The 21,969-nt window shown below is 33.5% G+C and overlaps 1 protein-coding gene across 1 annotated transcript; it reads right to left on the minus strand.

Annotated features, from left to right (window-relative positions):
• Positions 1 to 1,183: 1,183 nt before the first annotated feature.
• On the minus strand, positions 1,184 to 17,357 carry LOC105347794 (protein Wnt-9a). The gene is made up of 4 exons (XM_034446416.2): positions 15,974 to 17,357; positions 11,989 to 12,266; positions 6,705 to 6,973; positions 1,184 to 2,568 (listed from the first exon to the last, which is right to left on the minus strand). Exons 1-4 carry the CDS (start codon positions 16,051 to 16,053, stop codon positions 2,095 to 2,097), a joined length of 1,101 nt encoding a protein of 366 aa, XP_034302307.1. The 5' UTR covers positions 16,054 to 17,357; the 3' UTR covers positions 1,184 to 2,094.
• Positions 17,358 to 21,969: the final 4,612 nt, after the last annotated feature.

Raw genomic sequence — 21,969 nt, forward strand, 5'->3', positions numbered from 1 at the left:
AGGATGTCGGACGTCAGATCTGGGTTGACTTTTTTTCTTGAACCCATGCAAGATTTTTTTATTATTATTTTGGACTATCGTTTTCTCAGGACTTAAAGGGAATATATAATGCATAACATGCCTAAATATTAAGTACAGATAGGTCGATTAAAGCATTGTGTATGTAATCATTCATATAAACATAAAAATCAGACAAAAAAGGTATCGGGATAAATCAAAAATATATTCAGCCGTAATGAATCTTTGCAAAGAACTTTTTTCTACAAAAAACTGGTCTTTTGATGAGATAACTTAGTATATATCTATATCATTTTCTGAAAATCGAAACAAATATAGATCTAAAGATCTTTTTTTCGTCCGTCCACAGCCCTTAAAGTTTTAATATTCTCCAGATGAAAACTATGCCTAAAGTTTTGGCAACCATTCGATGGGTTCAAACATTTTCTAAGTTGTCCATAACAAATGATAACAATTGTTTATAAGGAAGAACAGATGATTGAGAGATATTGTAAAAAAGTTTCTTTCAACATTTTGAAGAGTTTATCTTTTCTAAAGCAGAAGCATACATTCATACAAATAAATAACGCCTTTATACTTATTAAATATAAATATTATGGTATTCTTATTTTGAAACTTTGCAAATAATAGATTAAAAAAGATGTTAACGTAGCAAAAACATTTATTTTGGGATAATGATTTAGTGTTTTGGTGTATATTGTATGAAGAATGGAGGCAGTTAGATAACCCCTCTTTTATTTGATTATTGCTTTTGTTATTATTTTTACAGAATGCATTGTCATGGAAATTTAAGAAGAGAACTCAATATCCCTGACAAGCAGTGGAACCATAATGTTTTAAATGCACTTATTTGTGCCTCGTTTGAAATTCAGGTAAAAACAGAGTATTAAAATAAATTCCGTGCATGCTTTTTATCATAGATTTGTTTTGGCCTAATTTTATAAAATCATAAAATAAGCACTTAATAACATATTTACTTAAAGTGGATTTTACTTAAACTTCATGTGAGTGCTGTTTTCACATGGTTCAGTTGAAAACCCCAGGACACACTTGATTGGTTGTGAATGAACACGAGGACATGGGTATGGCTTCCCCAAAACGAGGTAACACTATGTGTATAAAACGTCAGAAAGATGTCAAATAAAAAACAAAATAACCATTGGTATTAAAAACAATAGAACAATTTTATTAGTTGATGATCTGTACAAATGTACTTTGTCCAAAGCAGCCTCTCACAATTCAAAATAATCACGACATAATTTAACTGATAAATTTAACACACTTTATATGTACACATCTTTACTAGGTATGGTCCATTATGAAATCAAATGTTTCCAACATCATAATTACAATCGATTATTAGCTTGTCATAAAACAAATTATCAATGTATCCAAAAGCTTTTTTTTTAAAAGAATTATCAGTGTATTCAAAACTTATTATTTTTTTATTGAAATAGGCGTTCTAAAAGCAAATGGTATTAAGCATAATGAATATAGTTCATATATAGTATTCGGTTTTATAAAAGTGTTATTGGGAGAACGAAAACACTCAACCTTACTTATTGATTTTTGATTGAATACATGGTTATCATAAAATGTGGCCATGCAGGAACCATCGCCATGTTCGTAAAAATTCATATTAGTTTAAATTAGATAAGTAAAAAGATACATGAAATTTACAATGACATATGTAAGATCAACGAATGAACAAAATTTAGTTCACAAAATAACGCATCGTTAATAAATTAATGTGTGAACTTTAAGTCAAAATGATCGATAAATGATATAAATAATATAAATAGTAAAAAGATAAAGAAAGCAAGTTTGTAAATTCTACAGCAAAGCATGCACAATAATGAGATTCAAATTTAAAGTTCTAGCTTTACAGCATTAAAAATACTGATATCTACAAGGAAACAGATAATGATGCAAATAATTAAAATATAGAAATTCATATTATCCTTCATATAAAGGCACAGTTACTAATAACATGAAGAATACTATCACAGGTTTGAATTTGTATGAAATCTGTAGGTCAGATACATCTTGCACCGTTGTCATGTGTCTCTTTTTTGTTCACTTGCACGTGTAGAGTTCTTGGTCAATCAGACACCTATTGCAATTAAACTCACAGCACCAAACCACTTGACACTGACACCGTTCATATTTCTTCCGGGTCATGACATTATAGCCACGCCCACAGCATATTGAATGACAGGTATTATTTTTATTGCATTCACGACCCGCCGTTCCTATGGAATAACTACTTTTGCTACAGAAGCTTGGAGAGTTTTCTATATAAACCATGTCTACAGATTTAGGTGTGGAATTTTGGGGATCTGTGTTGGATTCTTCTCTTCTTATGGATAAAGAAAATTTGCCATTAGCATTGTTTGTATTTGTATCCACTTTGTATGCTTTTTCGTATCTCCGCTTTAAAACTTGTCCGATTTCGTGAAAGGGAGCTAACTGGCGCCAACAAGTCTTGACTGTGCAGGTTCCAGATACTCCATGACATTTACATTTGGTTTTCACGTGACCTTTCACAACCTGTAAAACAAAATTATTTGATGAATTTCAGTTATTGAATCCAACCATAAACGATTGCTTTGTATGCACAATGATTTTAGTGTACTGTTTTGTTATGTGAAAAATATGTTCTGCTTTTTCCTTTTTTTCTAAAAAAAAAATAATGAAAGGGGTAGTGGATACAATAAGTAAAATAAAATGTTTGACGTGCCAGATTTGATATTTTTATATTAATATATTTGATTCAAACTGTAAAGATATCCCATCTTATGAAATGATGCTCAATAACCTTGTTTGCTACAAAATTTGATAACTTCAGGCAATTATAATTTCCCTGTCATAAAGAAATTAGTAGAAAAAAACTTAAAATTGAGAGATATAAGAAAGTGGGGTCATATTACAATGTAAGTGGGTATGATTTATGCAAAACATGATAATCAGTGCGCAAAAGTTACTCACTGATCACTTTTGAGTTAGCCTGAGGTCAACTGAATTAAACATTAAAAATTGGTCTCACTATTTTCATATACAACTTAATTCATACCACTACATACATCTCTAAAAATGATTTATTGATTATTTACGATCCCTATCCACAGTATACGAAAAAAAAAGGAAAAGTTTTATCAAACAAAAAAAATTAATTACAGGTAAAAGATCAAGCCACCAATGTCGTTAACAAGCTACTTCACTATATATAAAGTATTCACTTAATAGTAAATTAATCAAATCGGTAAATATATTAATCTTCCACAACTTTGTTATGTCAGTTTGTGTACAGCTTTTCAATCCAGGATCTCGAATTTACACAGTTGAGAACAAGGAACCAGAGGAAAGTTATTTTGGCCGGCAGCTGATCATTAACTCCACTGCAGCGACTCTTTCTGAGTTTCATTATCAGACACTGGGTTGAGAAGGCTGGTTGCCTAACATTAAGTTTTTGGAGTAAAACATCTGTTTGGTAAAACATGGGTGGCCAAAGTTATAAAAGGTTATTTACAGATCATCTATGTCCAGAAATATGCATAGTTTGCATTTCTGTCAAACCTTTAAGTGAAAAACTTTTAACAAAAATTGTATGAAATTGTATCAAAATTTGATTATTATTATCATTGTAAATATTATTATTATTATTATCATCATTATTGAAATGATTTTATTCAAATATATTTTAAAGGTCTTTGTGGTACTTTTTGTTAAAACCTATACGCCGTTTTTTTTAATGTTTCATTATTATATATATTGATAATGGAAAAATACATTTTCATCTTAAGAAAACCAAATAAAAAATGCAATAAAAAAGGGTATCAGGTTTTTTTTATATGAGAAATTATGTCTTGGCTTCAAAAGTTTCTTACGAGGATATCAGACTGTTTTTACGTTTGTTTGTCAAAACAAAGTTATATCATGTAATAAATAACATTTTTAAAATTTCAACATAAAACCTTCCTTTTGCGTATTATAATTAGGACATTCTTCTTGACAAACAAAGATAACACCGTAATGCAATTAACTTTTTCTTATAAAATGACACAGATTAATGAAGTTCTAATCCTAAACCGAGATTTCTCACTGGATCTGCCTATCTGTGTGGCTTTCTTGAGTGACATGTTAAAACAAATGCCCGTCTTAACCAGAGCACTCGGTTTACACCAATGCAACATTGGAGTGGTTTATATGTGCAAACAACATGAAAATCATTTAGATATTTTGCTTTTTTTGACCAACAAAAATTGTTAACTATTTTGGAGAACTGGAAATTTGTTTGGACCTAACACATTGAACATGTTCAGTATTTTGTCGACACGCGTACGATATACGTTTGATGGACGGGTGCCGTATCTTTGGCAGCGATTTCATGATCTTGGTTCAAATAGAGTCAAGGCTATTTACCAAACGATCAGCGTTATTTAATATTTTTGATAGCCTTTCAACGCCAATATTATTATACCGCTTGGAGTTACTTCCGCACTTCAGTGAATAACAGAAATTTGTATCTGAGACGTAGAAGTTTATAGAAAATAATAGTTATAATGTTGCTCTTAAACTAAGTAAAATTCCTTAAAAAAATGTTAATGCCGCTGTATTAAAGGGACTTGGACATGATTTGATTTAAAATTTTCAAATTTTATTTTTCCATTTTGAATGTTTATGTATATTCTAATGAATATAGAAGTTTTTAATGCTATGCCAAAATTTGAAAGTCAAATATCAAGTTATAAGCAAGATACAGAGTTCATAATTCTTTGTTTTGTAAACAAAGTTCGAATATTGTCATTTTTCACTTATGTGTTGTTATGGGTGAAAGTTTCAATCAAATGCATCTTTCTTTTGTTGATACTAGTATTTATAAAGATATTGAGTTCGTTTAAATTGTTTTTACATGTCATTTTGTCTAAGAAATGGTAATAAGCTACATTACATTTTTTGTAAACAACTATAAGACTCGAGCTTTGTTTACATAACAACCAATTCTTACCTCTGTATCTCGCTTGTAACTTAACATTCAATATTTTGGCCAATCATTTATAATGCACCAGTAAACCATTTTTTGCATTAAAAAAATAAAATTTTTGATCTCTAATCGTGTCTTAGTCCCTGTAAACCGATGTTATAAAACATTAAATTCTTAATTTTCATGAAATGATATTTAAGGAATGAAAAATTAGCTTAATTTGTCAATGTATTCATGTTTATATAATGAAAAAAAATCGTTGCAACTTAATGCTTTTCTATAATTTTGTTTTAAATCTTAGTATTTTCTACTGCTCTTAATACTTTTTAATCTACAATAAGAATAAATTGTACTGCTCTTAAGAATAGAACTCTGCATTTCAAATAAAAAATGAGTACATTTCTTCTACGGTATTTTTGTATTCCACACCAGAATTCTAATATCATAGAACAAAACCACAGACGTTGTAATAAGAGACAGAGGTGTCCTCAAATATGATGAAGCAACGAACAACAAAGGGCTAGTTCATGGACAGTCGTTATAACAAACTGCCAAAAAATTGTGAAACTCCGTAAACATCCAAACGACTTTCAAATAAACATGGCAGCTTGCCCTCGTAATTTTTTATGTACCAAACTAGAAGAGACAAATGTTACTCATCAGCCTCGTTTTCAGATGTCTGGACTTTCACCAGCTGCTGACCGCTTAAGTTGTATTCTTTATGTGTGACTTCTAACAGTCGTATTGCATCTCTCGCTCCTCATTTAAGTTAGCCATAACATTAGAAAGTACATTTGTAAATAAAGAAGAAAACAGCGTATGCCCGTGCAAGTAATTGAGCGTGTGATTGGAAGATATGGGGTTCAGGGATGTGAGTTTAGTTTACAGACCTTCTGACTGAAGAAATAGAGAGAATTTCACCTGAAATAACTTTTCTACATTTGTTTTCTCTTAAAAACCGTAAGACTATTCTTCTCTGAAATAGTGTAACAAGCAGATTTTAATGATAACATTTTTCCTTAAAACTTAAAGGCAAGTTTTAACAAAATAGCAAGATTTCCCTTTTCACGTAATTAACAAGAATGTTAAATGATAACGGTACATGGCTTAAACAGAAAAATGTATATCAAATCGTGAAATCTTTCGGATATTTTAATAAATCAATAAAATTTGACTTCGTCTTTCTTGTTTAATACAATAATAGAACCTGAAGCGTACTCTTTTGTTATACTCCTCGGTAATGGGAAGGTATCTTACTCCTTAGGTACCATGTCATTTCGAATACTCGATAAGTATATAGGGATATGGCAAAACAAGGGGTTGTTCTCGAAAACATGATATACACAATTACTGCTGAATGTGATCTCCTCTGAATACACACAATTATCTTGTCTTGTCGGTCGGTATTAAGTGGTTTTGATAAGAAGAGTAGCTGTAAAGGATTTTTCCGTTAAATCGGAATGATCAATGTGTTTCTGCTGACAACCTGCTATCAAAGAGTATGTTTAGCTTTTGTGTAGGGTGCAAATACATCATTGGTAAAACACAAGAGTATAGATTTCTGATCCTTAAGAAAAACAAAACTTTGCAAAGAATTGAATTCTAGAACTTAGGAAAAAACATTGTTTACACTATGTTGAAGTTGTTTGTTGAATTGCAGTAACACAGAAAAGTTATGACATCCGGGTGTTGAAAGGCCTACCTTTATTCCAACCCTACTGTTGTGTTGGTTAACTTTGGCTGTTACATCTTTACCAAGCGTCTTTGCGCGGCGAAGGAATCGTCTGGTAAACTTGAGGGCGAATTTGATATTATCGCCGCATCCTCCCCACTTCCATGCTTCAACGTTGTTCAGATGCTTGGACTCGTCGCATGTGCACCTGTCAATCTGTCCACTCCGGCACCCTCTGGCAAAAGTGTGAACTAAACTTGCAGACGATACTGCGTAAAGGAATGACGTCTCTTTGAACCCTGAAAATCGGAATAAAAATACTTAAATTTTACACATATTTTTTATAGTTTAATTTTCAACAAATTTAATGTAGTTTTTATGATGTATACCCACGGCCCTATGTACCAGATGTTGGTGAAATTTTTGGATGGGATTGCCATTGAGTGAGTCGGAAAAAACACATTCATTAAAATGTACTTGATCAATATGTCATCCCGACGAATGTTTAAGCAATACATTTTTAATGGGCCATTTGAAGTAATTGGGGTTTATTTATCCTGTAAGCATCTCACCATCCCTGTCTCACCTGCTTTTTTGCTGGTGGGAGGCGACGCGCAGTAATCCAAGAGTAATTAGACTTGTATCCATGCGCCAATGTAGTGTTATAATAGGTTTTAACAATGACGCCGATTAGGGGTAGAACTACAATTTATGCTAACGACGATTCGATGACTGTAAATTTAAATTAATTCCATCTTCGACGACCACCCTGAAAGATCGCTATGTCTTTGTTCAGAGAAAGAAATAGTGTAGAAATATGGACATAAAATGGTGATTTCGGATTCCTAGCTGGACCCCTTATCACCTATGAATCACAGTTTTTAATACTGTAAGAATGACGCGTCAACTGAACTTGATTAAACTCACTTGAAAAGAAATTTTCGATAGAACATTGTTATCATTAAACGAGTTGGAAAACATATGCATATTCTTCATGTTTTCCAACTCTTAAAACTTAATAGCGTAAATATGTTTCAGAATGATTTTACATATTTAATATGTCTTGGAGATGGAATGGTGTGAATGATATTTTATTTAGCATATCGATTCATTCAACCGCACAAATTTAAAAATATGCTAGCAAAAATAGAAGGAATTTGAAATGATTTTTATCAAGGCCTCTTGGGAATAGATGAAGCATCTCGCATTGAATCAACCTTCTGTTGCATCACCTGCCACCGTCGTCAGCGTGTGTATTCTTTCGACGAAAAACTATATTTACAAATGTTTAGAAGTTGAAATATGTGGGGCATTCATTTTAAATATACAGAAATCCTAAATTCCGGGGGAGAAAACATATAAAAGGAAAGACTATTTTCGTTTTTTATCTCTATATATTAAAGAACCTCTGGGATAAGGAAAAGTTAGTGATAAGAATCTAGCTATTAATATAAGTCTATTCGGGATATGATATTGTCAAACTATGCTAGTTAAATAATATAACTGAAATCAAAGTCTTTTGGTCTTTTTTCGGATTGGAAATAGTTTATAAAATGAGCTTTGATAGTTACATTTACACATAGTATAATAATTACTGTGGCACAACATTATTCGTAGAAATGAAAATATTTTATAATTTAGACACATTAAGAAAACCCTAAAACAATAACAAAACATTTTTTATCTGAAAGATCAAAAATTAGAGACAAAACATCGTTTGTACAGATATTGACCCTTTGTTACCCACAAAGAATTCAGGTGATCCCCGTTAAGGAATTCAACCCAGGTTAGTTTGCTTTTCCCACCGTGCATGTCATTTTGTTATTCTCACCTGTATATACAGGTACTCGGTAATACAGGTAGTGTTCCATAATTAACTCTAAGGGGTCCGGTGGTTTCGACCGGACGTTCTTAAACTGAGACTTGTTTGTCCTCTCCACATGAAAAGTCGGAGGATGACAAATCTGGCCGTATTATGTGTTTGTGTTTATGTCTTGGAATACTATGTTAAGGTAGTTAATGAGTTTAGTTTTGGTCCTGATGTTTGTTTGGGGTTTGTTGTTTATATGAGGATCTTTGTGTCTGAAGTACCTTATCAGAAGGAAACAAATACGAATACACAGAAAGTTAACGGTCTTTTTCATTGGTCCCTCTATAAAGATCGTCAACGCAAATCTGCATGTGCAGAGACATACAGACACTTTTAATTATAACAGTTCATTATTATTACTATCATAATTATTATTATATACATTATGATATTCAATTATTAATTACGATGACAATTTTAACAAAAAATATTGATTAACATCATTTTAATTATGAAACCTAGCAGCAAAAACTTTCCGACTTGCGGGAAAGGCTTCAATGCACCAAAGCATAGACCGTTCACACAGATAAAGTGTCAAATGAAGAAGACTGTCCTCATATCTTGTATTTTAAATGGTCAAAGAGGATAAAAAAGGTGAAGACTGGTATCAAGAAAAACAAGGGGTTACGGGGTTAATGTTTCTTCAACAAGTAGCTATCTACCAAGAACTAATGTCACATGGAAGAAATCTTAATCATAACATGACGTGTGTCAGATTAGAAATAATGTTCTACCTAAATTGCTGAAAAGATGTCCGTCAATAGAGAGAGAGAGAGCCGTGAACCATAGGAGTAGTTTTCACCTTAGGTCACGTGCTCTTTGTTTGCCTTAAGTGTGAGGGAAAGGCGAACGGTCGGATAAAAACGCGACGAACATGGTTTTTTGTAATCAATGACACTTTTTTGTAATCATGAAATGCACTTCTCTACAGAAAATTATAAAAAGTTGGACATTAATATCTGGGGTTATTTTCTATACAGCTGTAAGGTTTTATGTGTGGCGTTACTTTATAGCCTAATAATTCGCAATACAGGTCTATAAAATATATTCATGTGGTTTACTGTTACTAGATCAAATTGTCACGTATTCTTTATCGCTGGAAAACAAAATATTAATCCGCAATTACATGTCTGATTAACTATTTGTTAATTAGGGAATCTAATTTCCTGTTGATACTTCCAAAAGAAATCTAATTCCTGGTCCATGTGTTTACCGCGGATAGAAGTTAAGCTGATTCTGATGTGCCAGAAAGATGAAAAGAATACAGAATTGATTGTATATTGCAAAAAAGAACTAAATATTTCCGTGATTTGTTTGACCTAATTGGTTTTTAAGTACAAAAGGGGCACTGATGTCAATATTAAAGCAAGAACATAACCACCTTTCGATTACGCAAGGACAAGTGCCAACTTAGGTGCGTCGAATCCCTTAAAAAGTTCGATTTTGGAGTACTATTACAGTATATCTGTAACGGTCGTTTTCAAAAGGCTTCAATTAATACCAAAAAACATGGCTATGATAAATAGATTTTTTGTGGGGGTAGGGATAAACTTTTAGGTGTCTAAATCATGCTTCTCAAAGTTTTCGTCTGATCATGATATTCAATATGCCAGGTGTATAGTACTGTGCGAATCCAAGATATACATAATCAAGTCCTCAAATTGTTAGATTTTTTAACCTTTTAATGCAAGAAAATCCCAAAAATTGTCAAACTGATACTTTGTAATGCATCTTGTGAGAAATAAGGTCTTAGTTTCGCATTTGAGCATAGAGAGTAAAAGACCATGCTGAGGACAAACGATCATGGCGACCTAAAAATGTCTAATAATTTAGCATTGAAGATTACCTAATCTGGCTGGGCATGGTGTGAAGTGTATGTGTCCTCAGAAATGTCGCCAAGTTCCTGATTTAAATCCAAGTAAATCTTATACTTGGTTACATCGTGATATTTACCGTTTGAAGTTTGGCTTGTGAGCAAACAACCAGGACTTGTCGTCTGCTGCGACCGTCTGCCCACAGATTATCGGGACTCCTCGGGACGAATTTCCCGCTGTTATCGATCATCATTGATTGTAATCTACAACTCTGTGATAGATCACATACAAAACAATGTTCGTGGGTAATGGATGCTTTTTCACCCATGTGATAAGTGTTGGGCAAGAATTGCTTAGACTATCTGATGGGTTGATTGCCTTTTTCTCCGTATTTTATGGTCTCCCTTAAAATTCTTTGCATAACAAATGATAATTCAGTTCAATGGGCAGCATAAACCTTTACCAATGAGTATTAGTCAACGAAAAGGAAGAGTACATGTTTGGGTTGGGATCCAAGAGGACATAATATACTCAATAAAGACATAATTGGGATTGTAAGTTGATACCACTTATCATGCCAGAAAAATGGCAAAGAGCACGTCTTTAATTTAACACGATTGTGTACCCCTTCAATATTGATAAAGCTCTCTGATATTGAAAATTGAGTAGTTTGTCTATTGATATATGTATGAATGATAAGAACTCCTTTTTATGCATAAGTGCAGAAGTATTTTACTCCAACACTGGCACATCAATCATTGCTCATATTTTGTCATTTCAAAGCGAATAGTTAGCGGGCTATTGACTTCTAGGGTTAAACAAATTATCCTCTATCGCAAAAAATAGAGAACTTTGAAATTATGTTCTTTTTATAGAGCTTATTATACCCTCAATAGTGGGTTGATAGGCGTTTTCTTCTCATTCTAAACTACAAAGTATTTGGTCGTTCATTCAATACTATTGACAGTTACACAATGTCAAGGTTATTAATATTTGACCTGGTTTAGTAGAAAGAGAAGTATTTGGTGTATGGAGTTCTGCAGTTCTTTCAAGAGGTTACGATAGACATAAAACATAGTGGGTTTGACAATATTTTGACATCCTTCTGTCTCTGTCATTCTATGAAGATACTCATTAAAATTTTGTTTGAATGGATATTTTTGTTCTTAAAATTAAAATACCTGGTGCAGCAGATGGCCCTTTATTTGTAACTATGTGTGGTACTTGTTACTTGTATGGAATCATCCAATATATGTATAGTAGCTTGGCTACCCTAGGCACATTGAAGTTGTATGGCTTAAATTTTCTGTAGAGATATGTGCTTATTTTTTTCGACATAAAGCTCAGAAACAAGTGGCAGCCTTTTCTTTTCCTTCCTCCGTTATGATAAAAACCCGTAATGTAGATATATACAGTTACACCTGTCTGAACCAGCGGGCAATAAAATTTAGAAAAAAAAATATAGGAGATTTTTCGCATAGTCATCATGCTGCTATGTCAGAATAACGTATTGCAAACTTAGCGTTTATGTTGACATTTTATTGCCTTCTGTCTTTTATATGAGCAGAAAAGGAGATGCAATAGACACGTACACAAAGCAAAGGGGCAAATGGATGAGTAGCTGTGGTACCTTTTTTCAGTATATTTTGTCTGTAAGGCTCTTCTAACGAACAGTTCCATCTTTCGTCCTTAAACTGATACTGGCATTCCAGAACGGAAGTCCTTATCGCTTCCATCAGCGCATGCGCAGTTCCTCGTCCCCTTCGACACATTTTCTTTTGTTTGCGGTAAAGCTTCATCATTTCACATAACTTGGAGGGTGAAAAAGTTCGAGAGACCTCGGGGATACGATTGTCTCGAAAGGCCGGGTTATCCAAAGTTAGAGTTAACACTTCAGTCGATGTCAACCTAAAAACAAGCGAATAAATGTTACAATAGTTACAAAGGTGAAAAATATGATGCTAACACTAATATACCCATGGGAAATGTTTGAATATGATGTAAACTTATGAGAGCATACATGCTATACTTTAATACAAATATTAATTGAGAGCTGAGAAAATGGACTTCTAGTCTTTCATCTGAAGTTCATTTCATCCCTATTTTCATAAAATTCCGTTATTACAAATTACTAAATCGGTGATCTCTCTCTCTCTCTCTCTCTCTCTCTCTCTCTCTCTCGTCTTAAACCAAAAAAAACCGAAGACAGACACACAAAAACAACAAACTAATGGTGTATACGTTTGTAGAGAGGTAAACAAGAATGGAGGACAGTTTACACTTTTTTACACTATCCATCAAGAGCCGTGTTTATTAGCCTTTGTTACACACTATATACATGTCAATAATGACAGATAATGTGACGACCATAATTTGACATGAACGGTAACTGAATTGCTGCTAGAAACTTGCAATCACATTCACGCGATATAATATTTTAACACTATTTAAACAAAACCTAGCATCACGAGTGGAAAAATTTGTAAGTTTATGTCGATGAATTGAGACTGTAAATATAATTTTACATAACGATTATTAGCTGTATTATTTGATGCTTCATTTTATAAGATAATAAAGCCACTAGTTATAATGCCAGAAAAAACCGTAGATTTCTGAAAGAAGGAAACGAACTGCAGGTTACAAAAAAGTAGCCAAGGTCAAGCAACAGACAATGACCGACATCAGATCTTCGTCTCGTAAATTAAAACAAGATAGATTTCAAAAAACTAGATTTCCTATACACATGTACATTTCTATTGATCGCCACTGAAACAAAAGACTTGAATGAGAAGAGAAGGAAAATTACAACCACTTTGGACATTAACCATTAATTTGAAAATTGCCGAGGTTAACCGCACATTTATTAATGGTCATGTAGTTCATTGAAAATATTTGTATTCTTATCAAGAAATAGAAATGAACAGAAACTAATGCTTGTTTTCTGTTGCTTGGTCATTTCAGCAGCCAGCAAGTCTCTGCCGCGAAAAGCAGAAATCAATTTGCGATCGGTGACTTTCTGTCCTAATTTTATAATGAAGAAGTAAACAACCTGTATTTTCACGAGTTCATTTATTTCACCACTTCATTGTCTGTAAGCATCCTGTTAGCTATTGGTAGTGATAGACTATACATTTATAACACTGCCTACAACACAGAAAAACAAATGCATCATTTTGGGAAGGATTGTTAAACTCAACAAATTATTGTTGAAATCCACAATTTGAATTAATGAGGTTTCATATTATCACACCCATGAGAGCTTAAAAAACAAGTTCAGACAACAAATAACGTGCATATTGCACAACATGTATAATGGAAAAATAGCTCTGCATTTACGAACAAACCCTCTGGCCTACTTCAAAGATATATTTTTAGTGTTTTCGTAAAATTGAGAGAATGCGTCGGTGGCTGAATTTGTTTAGACTGAATCGTTAATTAACGACCTGTAAATCTTTACGAGCTGCCAGGTGGCAGGACCTGAAGGTTCAAGTCCTGTGTGGGAGGCACCCATTATCTCCCCTTGTTGTGACCCACAATGACGGAAGATGGCTTTCTGAATCACATACTTTCTTTGTAGAAATAATGAGTGTCACGAGCCTCATCTTCTGAGTGACAAAACTTATATCGTCATTTATTGCTAAAAGCCAAACGAACTTTGTAGGATTTTTGTCAGTCTCAATTTCAAAGAATATCCCAAAGGACTTTCAGTAAGAATTGCAATAGTCTATTTTTAGATTGAACGTGTAAAGTTGATAACTGGATAAGTAGATGAAATGTGATAATAAAAGACATCCATTCTCCAGCGTTTTTCCGCGTGGATCTATTGGGTTATGACTGTGTAAAATATGGATTACAAAGTTATATGTGCTTATCATAGACAATTTTGCACTAGATCTAATGACAACCTCATTTATATTATCTGTATGTGTTGAGAGTTTTCTTAATGGTCAGGCCAATTAAGAAATTTACATCACATTAGTCATTTGAAAAATAAATGAATCAGTCTATGAAAAACCCCACGTGCATGCTATACATTTTTTTGTTTTTACATATTTTCGGAAAAAGTTTTTTTTTTCAAAAATGTTTTCCATCAGTGTTGCCGAAATTGCCTCGCCTGAAATTAATTGAAAATTTAAAAATCGATTACAGAAACTTGCAATATACATAGAGCTGCAGGATGTTGTGTTTAATCAAAGAATTTTGCAGCAAACTGTCTGTGAGCATCGTTACACTATCTGTTAGATTTCGGTGGGTAGAGGCCGATTTCTGCGATAAATGCAGAATTGGCAACTGTAAGAAAGTATGTCGGTTGTTAGTATCCCTTGCTTTGCTCTATAACTGTCAGACTAAATCAGAGAGAGAGAGAGAGAGAGAGAGAGAGAGAGAGAGAGAGAGAGAGAGAGAGAGAGAGAGAGAGAGAGAACGGTGAGGTGTTTTGTTGATGGTACAGACGACCTAAGCATTCAATGACATTCCCCATGCTGTTTGCACTTGCGTAAAGAAGATATTATAGAATACATATTGTCCATTCATCTCCAACTCAAAGAACATTTGCCTCTCATATTCAAAGAGATTTGACGTTCTTTTTCCCCGATATTGATGAAGTCAAGATCACATCTTAATGGGCCCACCTTTATTTTAAGGATCAACTCTTTAGAAGTTTGGGGTTTGATGAACAGTTTAACAGAAATTCTTTGACGTATTTTCATCTTATTGCCGTGCATTTCTTTGCAGCTCTCTTTTTTACAGTCTTATCGGTAGTTTTAATTACGGCCTATCTGTTACCTAATAGCTGATAATTGGCGATGAACAACTATACAGGGATTGTAAGCACAGAGGCAACTCTTTTAAAGGGGAAAACCACTGCTAGCACAGTTGTTTCATTGGATAAGGGCCATAGAAGACAACGTGATTAAAATATTAAACAAAATTAAAAAGTGATTTGTTTTAGAGAGAGTTTTAGAACACCATATACCTTAACTCTACAGCATAGCACGCTAACAGAATAATCGTGCCCGCCAAGAGATATTTTCCTTATAAATGAATTCTCTATTGTGCAGTAAGTACTTAACACGGGCGGGGTAGCAAAAAACACGAAACCCTAACACCCTGAATTAAGATATATATGTCCAATAGATCCGTTTAAGTATATCTCCGTCTTGTTAAAATCTCATAATGCTAACTCGATAATTGATTCTACTCACGGTTCTCCATTCAAACGAAAGTTTCTTTGCTGCAGTGTCCGCAATAAGAGTGGTAGTATTTCAACATTCTTGAGCGGTAATTTAATGAAACTTTTTGGATCTTAAACTTTACCAAGTGTACATTCAATTTGGATTAGTTTTCGTCTTCCAGTAATTTATATTTAATGGTCTTTTTAGTTAGTTTTAAATTTTCTTTCCGCAATGTACATGTTATTTGTAATATGCTTCAGAGAAAATTCGAAATATATGAGTAAAACGCACGTGGCTAAACTCATGCATTGACAAAAACCAGTCTTACACATGTATAAGACTCAATGCAAAGTGTGATTTAATAGTATTATTCGATTATATTTCATGAAGTTATTAGCTACAATCGTTATTGAAGATATAGACGTACTTAAGAAAACTTACCCAAAGTAAGCGACGGACGAGGAAATTCCAAAGAGTACGAAACTGATGATCCCTAATGTTATGGGCTTAAAATTTGGCATTTTTCACGTGCATGCATCTTTTTTCGAAGAAAAAGTCCGAATGTTCATTCATGTTCCAGGCAATTCCTTTTAACTCCTTCTAGAAATTGACGAATTTCGGATTTTAACAAATCAGCACCAAGTTTTTATCCTTAAAAGTACTCCGATAAGAATCAGATGTCCTTAGGAAGAATCACAATGTAAAATACAAACTGGAATCCACGAATTTCCACACAGAATTACAACCGATGAAATTTAAACTACCAATTAGCTAATTGTGCAATTATATGACGCGCGACCACTGGTCTTCTTCTGTAGGCACGTTCAGCATCCTGCAATATTGTCATTCGCAGACGATAAGTTCTGAGGGATGCCACGCGCGCCAAAAGGTACTAACACACTGGCAGAAAAAAAATTATGCAGAAGTTTCGCGCATTAACCTGACGCTACTCCACGCTGGACACCTTCGATTGCTCATAGATAAAAACAGAGAGGTGTGTACAAATGTACATGTACTGTACTGCTATGTACTTAATAATCGTACACTTTTAAGAACAAACGTCTGTTAGAATGTCTTTGTCGCTCTACGTTCGGCCCTAGTAAACATATCGTTTTAACAAGTCGTTGGTTTGATTGAATTTGAAGGAATAGGCATTTTTCGTAATCCCCAACGTGTTTTCATTTATGTATCACCATTATCTATGTGTCTTGCGCACTAGTTACGTATACCGGGCTCTTTCCTCCGGCAATCGGCATATGACTGACACATAGATTTGTACACGATGTACGAGAAAAATATATTCGTGATTCTCTTCCTATATTACGCCCCTCAAAAAAATGATTTAGAAAAAAAACACTTTTGGGGGGCCAATTTTCCTCTTCTTTTGTGACCTCCTGTACCCTAAAGACAAGACTGCCCAGCGGGATAATCTCCGCGCAGGGGTAGTTCCTCCACGTTTACAGGGAAAATAATCCGATTTTCGTGACAGATATCAACCACTTTAATCCATAAATCAACGATAAAATAAATTAATAGATCTTAGATGTAGCGATTTCAATTCCCCTACAAAATTCCGAAATGGTCCTAGACGCTCACTGGACAAAATAATAGAACAACCCCCTTCTACGATAGTCCTTTCAACACAATGCGAGGACAGTTAAGAAAGCTATGATAAATATGTTGGGGGGAGATAGCATAACCGCATTATGTCATGTCTATATTGTCCCCAAAACGCCTCTATTGACCGCGCGGTGATGTATGCCCTGACCCCTCATTAATTTCTGTTTAGATGCTAAATTCCTCGCTGATCAATACATTATAGGGCAATTCATTTACTTTTCTCATCGCCAAATCCTCCCGCATTCAGCCTGAATTTGTCATTAAATAGGGATCATGTAGTCACACCTCTCTCGCCAGGTGATTCTAAAATGACAAATGAAAGTTTCGGAAAGGGGCATCTTTCCCACAAAAATATTTTCACGATTCACATTAACCTGATAGCCGCTGATAATTTAGTTTTAATTTCTTTAAATAATTGTGTTTTATCTGATTTTTTATCGTCTTATCCGAATTTTTATTTTGGATATATTTTTATTTTTGTTTATATATTTATTTTTAAAAACGTATACCACATTATGATACATTGCATGATTAAAACAACCCCAAGAACATTCAACGTTTATTCTATTTGAAATAATAATAAAAATAAATATTTTCCACTATTTCGACCTTTACCAACCCGTTATTGGCGACAAGATGTATTAGCCAAATATTTCGTGTCAAAACAATTTCAGAGAAACAATATACTGCTTTATGGGTAATTAGTGCAACCACTGACAAGTCTGCGTTTTTACTGTGATAAACGTTGTATTTAATATCACTCGTCTGTTCCTCTGTTAATTCATATTTCGGTCGTCTGCAATTAAATCATAATTCATTTGCAGACGCACAGTTTTATTAGGTGTTGAAGGTGGAATTTCATTCTAACCTCCTGTAACTTGTTACGAGAACGATTACTTAATTGTCTCCACTAAATATATTTTGTTTCGTTCGTTTTCCATTTGTCATGTAAAATTATTTTGGAAGTCTATAAAATCATTTTTAATAAATTTTGATGTTACAAAATTGTTTTTCTTTAACATAAGGAATGATGGATTGCGATTGTTCAAGCAACCATGACTAAATTGTATTTTGAATTTAGAAAACGAACGAAAATACCACTCGAACATGTTCATGGTGCCGACAGTTTCTATTTTCTGATAACGCTAACATCCATTATTAACATCATTGCAATTCAAGAACCATTTCAAAAGTTTATGGCCGGCATCATGCTTGTATTTCTGTGTTTAAATGAAAAATTGCGACACATGTCTTTTAAGCAAGTTCGACGAAATTTAACGATCTAATATCGAGTGGAATACAATTTAAAAAAAAAGACCAAAAAATTAGACCACCTAACCCGATGTAAATACTCGGAAATTCGCTATATCCGACAAAAAAAGATGGATTTAAGTCATGTGTAGTGAGAAATACTTCCACCTTTCCCCAGGTGCAATCATGCACATTAGTAAAAAAAAAAAAAAAAGCGTGGTTGAACACCACACGAAGAATCTTCTCAAGTCGCTACGGGCGCATTTCTCCAGTATCATTGATCAAATCCGTAACAAGTAAATATCTAATCGATAAATGATGGTTTTTCGAGGGATGAACGTAAAAAGCTTTGCGAGAACGCAAAAGTGTCTAGAATTTGCGAACATTCCGACCGTAGCAACATGTAAACTTCTAATTACGCTGATTACGATTTATCACACGAAAAAAAAATACAAGTACATGCGAAGATCGTTTCTAAATTCATTCTTTTAATGTTATTTTACTCAATGAAAAAAGGGGGAATGTGCTAATTTTATAAATTCCTAAATTACTTACCCTAATGGCCATTGAAACTAACTTTTGGAAGTCAAAGGAATAAAAACGATATCAGTTATCAAATTTATAACAAAAATACTGCATAAAAATTAGAAAAGAAATTTTGGTATTTAATTTGAGTTCAAAGATACACGTATTTTGTCATTTATTTGTAAATGGTTTATATATTTCATGAACACTTCAAATCTATTTTTTTTAAATTATGGATTGTCAAGGAGATCGATGAATTACAATGTTGAATCACACATTAACCGATTTTTTCCTTTCCCTTTCAATAAAAACCTTGACCTTTGAATTACAGTAACTTTAGACCTCTGAACAAATGAGGTCATGACTTTGCAAAATTTGCGGTAGGGTGGTTGTCTGCCGCTAAGGTGTAGGAACAATGAAATCTCATGTTTTTGTCGCCCAAAATTGCAATTCGTTTCAACAAAAAAAAACTTTCCTGTTCGTCATTGTTACAAAGCTTTAAAGAACGAAATTTGTATTGCATGCTGACCTGAAATAATCTCTTGCACTTCAACGCCTTGGTTACATAATAGACAGACAGATTCATGATAATTGCATTCATGTAGGTAAATAATTTATGTACATGTATACCGTATGTACTTACATAAACTTTAAAATGATACTTTTTCCAACGTTATAATTATGAACGGGACAATAATGAGTATTTTGTATTGTTATTGATTGCAGACGTGTAGTTCCTGCAAAAGACAAATTCCTTCTTATCTTCCTTCCGCCTACAAGTGGGCTTCAATACTTTCACATCGTGACTTTTCCCACACGAACACTTGAGGCCAAAAGAAATATTAGATTGAATTGCTCCCAATTTTATCATTTTCTAAATATAACCAAAGGATTGAACCTTGTATTTTGCAAAACTCTGCAAAGTTTATTCAGGGAAAATTCGGTAAAATATATAATCTGTGTCTCATATATTTAGTTTACGGAAACTTGTGTCGAATTCTTCATTTTTCTTAAAAATCTATTTTTTACGCGTGCGTATATGCGATTTTTACTTATGTGAGAATGACATTTCACTTCAGAGTATAAACAATGTGAGTACAACTAACATGTTATCCTCAGATCAGCAAGTAGATAACACATATATAATGTGAACTTTACATCCGCTTATGCCGAGAGTTCATACTGTAACCTGTAACCACTTCGCCGTGCACCCGTGTTTTATACATGTATGTTACACGAGTTGTATTGGTATATAATTTGTTGCTGTTTGGAGAGTTATGTGTCGTAAATGTATAAATAATCAGATTTTATCAACACAGAAGTTATCAAATCAATGTCTCTTTCTTTACATCTCCTACTTTTGTAAGCTGAACAAAGGTATTGTTATTAGGCAAATATCATAAGTACATTTCAGATATGTCTCTTCGCAGACAGCAAGTTTATTGAAATGAGTACACATATTTTAACAGATTTAAAATCAAAATACTAAAAATAACCATTTAACTGTAAGTGTGCTCTGCCTTGTATCATAGGTATCAAAATGATTTGTTCCTACAGTCTAATTAACGGCAAGGATAATCAAAACTTGGAAACTTTTGAAACAAAGCCTTCAAGAATATTTGAATAAGGCCAATACTTTCGCGTGGATGACAACAATTCATTCCGATGGTTATCCAAGATGTTTCACTGATTTGATTAGTATACATATGTAGATTCATTGCATGGTAACAAATCAACCCAAAGCCAATTTCAATAGCATTGCAGACAGAAATGTTTCTCTTTGCTTTCTAGGTTTTGTACTTTTGAAGGTTTAACCCCAAAACCAAAAGATCTTTTATTTTAAATTGTAAAAAATAACTGTCAATAACATTCATTCGAAGATATATCGGGTGACTTTTATATGACTGCATCGCAAAATAGCTAGCTGATTTTTTAAGTGAATGGAGGACATACCTGACAGCGTTAATTGCCGTTAGGGAGTATTTTATGGGGATCAGTATTGACAGTCTGTAACAAGTACATACATTTTGCAAAACGTTAAAATCGTAAAGAGGGTAAACTCCCTATTATAACTTTGACATGAAGATAAAAGACTTTTTTATTTGAAATTCCTCAACCGCCGCCCTTCTGGGAAACAAAAACTTTTAAAATAAACTTTATCTTTCTTTTTCAGTTACAAACGATGCATTCGTGCATTGTACAGTTTGGAAGACAACAGATAGAGCGAAAATCCCTCTCTGGATTTTTTTTTTTTTTTTTTTGTCATTCTGAATTTATAACATTTTTAATATGCCGATGTCTACTAAATATTTGTATTGTCAAGTACATGTACATGTATTTAGAACAAAAGTTTCTCACTGCATATCTGATCTTGCGCTGCACACAGAGATTATCGAAAAGTGAATAACATTTGCGTTCGTTTGAGATCTCATACAACTCAACACCAATAAAATATTCAATCCTATATTTTTCATGATTAAAATCATTAAGAAGAAATCTATATTTCATCAGCATTAACAGACTTTATTGGCCGAACCTTGTTCACCCTCAAATAACTTTTTTCCCACTTCACCGAATGGGTCTCTGGTTCAAAGAAGCTCCCCATGTTTTCAAGGGTTTGCTAATTCCGAGACCCATTTAGTTTGTTACGTCTCCGTTGCCGATATTGACCACTTGTTGCACTTTGAGGACTCGATACAAAAACGTGAATGACGCGTACCTTGGAGTCGGTAAAATGTGGGCTGTCCGCGAGATTTATGGCAGTGTAGTTCAGAAGCTAATTACAGGCCCTCGTCTTAACATGGATCCGTTACGTCCAATCCTTTGTAAATTTCATTTTAAAATTGTTCAGCCCTCTCTCGATAACAAATTAGGAAAACTCCTACACGGTGCAGCGACATTTCCAACGTTTTTATGTAACATTAGATTTAAAGACTTTACCCAACTATCATCTTAATTGATTGCTGTGTAGGTACTAACTATTGATGTTTAAATACCGATGTCAATATTTAGGCAATGACTAATTTAATTAAGAACGGTCA

Source organism: Magallana gigas, chromosome 2, assembly GCF_963853765.1.
Source record: "Magallana gigas chromosome 2, xbMagGiga1.1, whole genome shotgun sequence".
NCBI classification, from domain to species: domain Eukaryota; kingdom Metazoa; phylum Mollusca; class Bivalvia; order Ostreida; family Ostreidae; genus Magallana; species Magallana gigas.